Genomic DNA, 4,608 nt, shown 5'->3' on the forward strand with positions numbered 1-4,608 from the left:
ACTCCAGCTCAGCTCCCTAGCTCCCACCAGAAACCTGAAGAAAGAGCACGTGAATGGCTCCAACAGATTGTTGTTCCTTTTTTTTTGTTTTTTTTTTCTCTTTCTGCTTGGGCAATTATTTTCCTTGCTCGTTGATTCCCTTTCTGTTATTTTTCCTTCACCCTATTTATCTTGCCCTGAGTGTACAATTCGGTATCAAAAAAGCAAGGAAGACGAATTCTTCTTTCTCATCTTCATCTCTCTCTGTTCTATTCTGAATTTTCTTCTTGCAAAGCTGTCCATTTCAATTTGTTTCATGATATCAGAGCCAAGTTAGTCTCAATGGCTCGAACTGACTCTACCAATTCCAATCAAGACACCAATCAAAACCAAAACCAAAACACCAATTCAACAGCCTCAAACCATCACTCAATCCATCTTGATCCATCACAGCCTAGCAACCCATACTTCATTAGCACCAACGACCACTCTAGAGCTTTACTCATCACACAAGTGTTGGATTCTAGCAATTATCATCCCTGGACAAGATCAATGAAGCGTGCCTCGCGTATTAAGAACAAGCTGGGTTTCATCGATGGCAGCATTCGTGAGCCAATTGAACCTGACAGTCCCTTGATGGATCATTGGCCTCGTTGCAATGACATTGTTATTACTTGGCTGCAGAACTCCATGTCGGCTGACATCAAATGCAGCACCCTGTATGTAAAAATGACACACCAGTTGTGGGTTGAGCTTGAGCATCGTCTTGCACAGCAAAATGCCCCAAGGATTTATGAAATCAAACAAGGGATTGCTACCATGATGCAGCAACAAGATTCAGTGAGTTGTTACTTCTCCAAGCTGAAAACACTTCTCGATGAACTGATGAACTATGAATCCATCCCTAGCTGTAGTTGTGGTGGCTTGAAAACAGTGATCGAAAATCAACAAAGGGACTAGGTAATGAAATTCCTAATGGGACTCAATGACTCCTACAAAGGTTTGAAGGCACAAATATTGCTCATTAAACCTTTCCCCAATTTGAATGAGGTTTACTCAATCATCCAACATGAAGAGAAGCATAAAGAGATATCTTCTGACCTTTCTCCCATGGAACCCTTTGCTCTCCTGGTCAAGGATAGCACCAGACAGCTCACACCTCAAAACAGCTCTCAGAGACGTGACAAATACTATTGTTCTCATTGCAAAATTCATGGTCACTCTCTAGAGGAGTGTTTCAAGGCCAATCCCAGCAAACCAGTGTGCAATCACTGCCATATTCCTAGACATACTACAGAAAAATGTTACAAACTTCATGGCTATCCTCCAGGGCACAGACTTCATGGTAGAACTCCACCTATTGGCTCGTATGCTCATCAAGTTTCAGCATCTCCTCTACCTATTCCAGAACAAGGAACTCATGGAGGTCAAAGCACTATAACTCAAGAGCAATACCAAGAACTAATGGCCATGCTCAGGTAGACTAGTCAAGCCTCGGTGCATTCTGTTCAAATTATCATTGCTTCTCCTCCTGATGTGCACATTCCTCAGTTCTCTAGTATACCTCTCTGTCTCTCAGCTTTCACAAGCAAACCCAAAGACATTTCAACTGTTCCCTGGATAATTGACACAGGTGCAACAGATCATATGGTCTGTGTGACCTGTTTCTTCACTTCCATAACAGCTGAAGTCTCCTACTCTATAATCTTGCCTAATGAAGAAGCTGTCTCCATGACCCACATTGGCACAGTGAAACCAACAAAAGACCTTATTCTTCACAATGTCCTGTGTGTTCCATCCTTTTCTTTTAATCTCATCTCTGCCAAAAAATTGGCTCACACCTTGAAGTGTTGTCTTATTTTCTTATCTGAAAATTGTTTTGTTCAGGATGTTTTGACTTGGCGCATGACTGGAATGGGTGAGGTAAAGATGGGTTATACCATTTGCTATAGAATGAAGTTCCTCCAGCATCTTTAACTTAAGCCCTATCCAAAGTCACCAACATATCACCACAAATAACTGCAATCACCAACATCCAGAACATGGACCTTTGGCATTGCCGCCTAGGACACCCTTCATCAGTAAAATTAGATTTTCTCAATCTTGAACCTGTATGCAAAACTTCACTAACTGCTAAGCCTTGCTTTGTTTTTCCCTTAGCCAAGCTTCACAAGCTTCCTTTTCCTTGTAGTCAACACAAATCTGAACATTGTTTTGAACTCATTCATTGTGATCTCTGGGGGCCATGTAATGAAGTTTCTTATAATGGTTTCCGATATTTTCTTACCATTTTCGATGACTTCAGCAGGTGCAGCTGGGTATATCTTTTGAAATTTAAATCTGATGCAAGTTCTACCTTAAAAGGATTTTGTGCCCTGATAGAAACTCAATTTGCAACCAAAATCAAAACCATTCGGAGTGACAATGGAGGGGAATTTGATTTGAAACAATTTTATCAAGAGAAGGGCATCATTCAACAAAGAACTTGTGTGGAGACCCCTGAACAAAATGCTAGAGTTGAAAGAAAACACCAGCACATCTTAAATGTTACAAGAGCCTTGAGATTCCAAAGTGGGCTTGCTGTCATATATTGGAGTGGTTGTGTGCTGACAGCAGTCTACCTCATTAACAAAACTCCATCTGCCATCTTAAAATCCAAAAGTCCTTTTGAACTCCTTTTTAAATCCAAGCCTGTATATGCCCACATCAGAGTCTTCGGTTGCTTAGCCTTTGCCTCAACTCTCTCAAATAACAGAGACAAATTTGATGCATGAGCAAGAAAGTGTATTTTCTTGGGATACCCCTTGGGGGTGAAAGGATACAAACTAATGGACTTGCAAACTAAAAAAATCTTCGTCTCAAGGAATGTCATTTTTCATGAAGACATTTTCCCCTTGCAATCTGGAGAAGCCACCACTGTCCCAGCTACTCAGCCTCCTTTCCCTCAGCCTACCATCATGGATTTCTCCTATGAAAACTCTCCTACACCAGCTAATGCCACTGAACCTGACAGCCCACAAAACACACCAAGTCAACCCTCAACATCACCTCAACCTCCTGGTGAAACCTCAAACCACACTATAAACAGTCCTCATCTCCCAAGGAGATCGACTAGAACCAAAAGGCCACCACCTCACCTTGAACACTTCATTTGTTAGCAAGCTAGCTCTGCTGGCTTTCTCACCCATTCACAGGAGTTCAACAAGAAACGAGGTCCTGCAGCTCCAGGTAGTCCTTTTCCACTTTGTGCCTCTTTATCCTATCATAACATTACACCTAAACACAAGGCCTTTGTCACCACAATCACTAAAAACACTAAACCCTATTTATATCATGATGCTGTTAAGGATCCTAATTGGGAGAAAGCTATGCTGAATGAAATTGCAGCTCTTGAATAGAATAAAACTTGGACTATCACAGAGCTTCCTCCTGGTAAGAAAGCCATCGGATGCAAATGGTTTTACAAGATAAAATACAATGCCAATGGGACCATTGAACGATACAAGGCCAAATTGGTCTGCAAAGGATACACACAGGAAGAGGGCATAGACTATCATGAAACTTTCTCCCCTGTAGCTAAGATGGTATCTATCAGAGCTTTACTAGCATTGGCAGCAATCAAAGGCTTGCATTTACATCAATTCAATGTCAACAATGCCTTCCTTCATGGTGATCTTGATGAAGAAGTGTACATGAAGCTGCCACCTGGCTATCGCACAGCAGATGAAACAAAGGTCTGCAGGCTGCTTAAAAGTTTGTATGGCCTTAAGCAAGCCTCAAGGCAATGGTATGCTAAACTCTCCTCCTTCATCATCCAGCATGGTTACACCCAATCTAAAGGATATTACAGCTTATTTAGCCGAATGCATAATGGTTCTTTCACAGCCATCTTAGTTTATGTTGATGACATAATTATGGCCAGCAATGACATGAGATCTATTGAAAAACTTAAGGGAGCTTTGGATGAAAAGTTTAAAATCAAAGATCTTGGGCAACTCAAATACTTTCTTAGCATCGAAGTTGCACGATTAGAAAAGGGGATCCATCTTTGTCAACGAAAATATGCATTGGACATTCTATCAGATACGGGAACCATTGGGTCTACACCCGCTAAAATTCCCTTGGATCAAAATCTCAGGTTGTCAAGAGACGAAAGAAAACCTATTGAAGATCCCACCATTTACAAAAGACTCATTGGCCGCTTGATGTATCTGACCATCACTCGACCAGACCTCTCTTATTCTGTCCAACTCCTCATCCAGTTCATGGGAACCCCACGAGTTCCTCATTTAAATGCAGCACACGAGGTTCTTAGATATATCAAGATAGCACCAGGTCAAGCACTTTTCTATCCATCATATTCCAGTTTACAGTTAAAGGTATATAGTGACAGTGATTGGGGCTCATATCCTAATAGCCGGAAATCCATAACTAGCTACTGTGTTTTCCTTGGTTCCTCTCTGATCTCTTAGTGATCCAAAAAACAAAACACCGTCTCCAAGTCTTCTGCAGAGGTAGAGTATAAAGCCATGGCAATGGTTTGTTGCGAATTGACTTGGATCTGTTACCTCTTGAATGATCTCCAAGTGACTCATCCCCAACCTGCCACACTCTTTTGTGACAACCAGG

The 4,608-nt window shown here is 41.5% G+C and overlaps 1 protein-coding gene across 1 annotated transcript; it reads left to right on the forward strand.

The window, feature by feature from the left end:
• Window positions 1–321: 321 nt before the first annotated feature.
• On the forward strand, window positions 322–939 carry LOC131160836 (uncharacterized). Its single transcript, XM_058116716.1, has one exon. It carries the CDS (start codon window positions 322–324, stop codon window positions 937–939), a length of 618 nt encoding a protein of 205 aa, XP_057972699.1.
• Window positions 940–4,608: the final 3,669 nt, after the last annotated feature.

This window comes from Malania oleifera, chromosome 7 (assembly GCF_029873635.1).
Source record: "Malania oleifera isolate guangnan ecotype guangnan chromosome 7, ASM2987363v1, whole genome shotgun sequence".
NCBI classification, from domain to species: Eukaryota; Viridiplantae; Streptophyta; class Magnoliopsida; order Santalales; family Ximeniaceae; genus Malania; species Malania oleifera.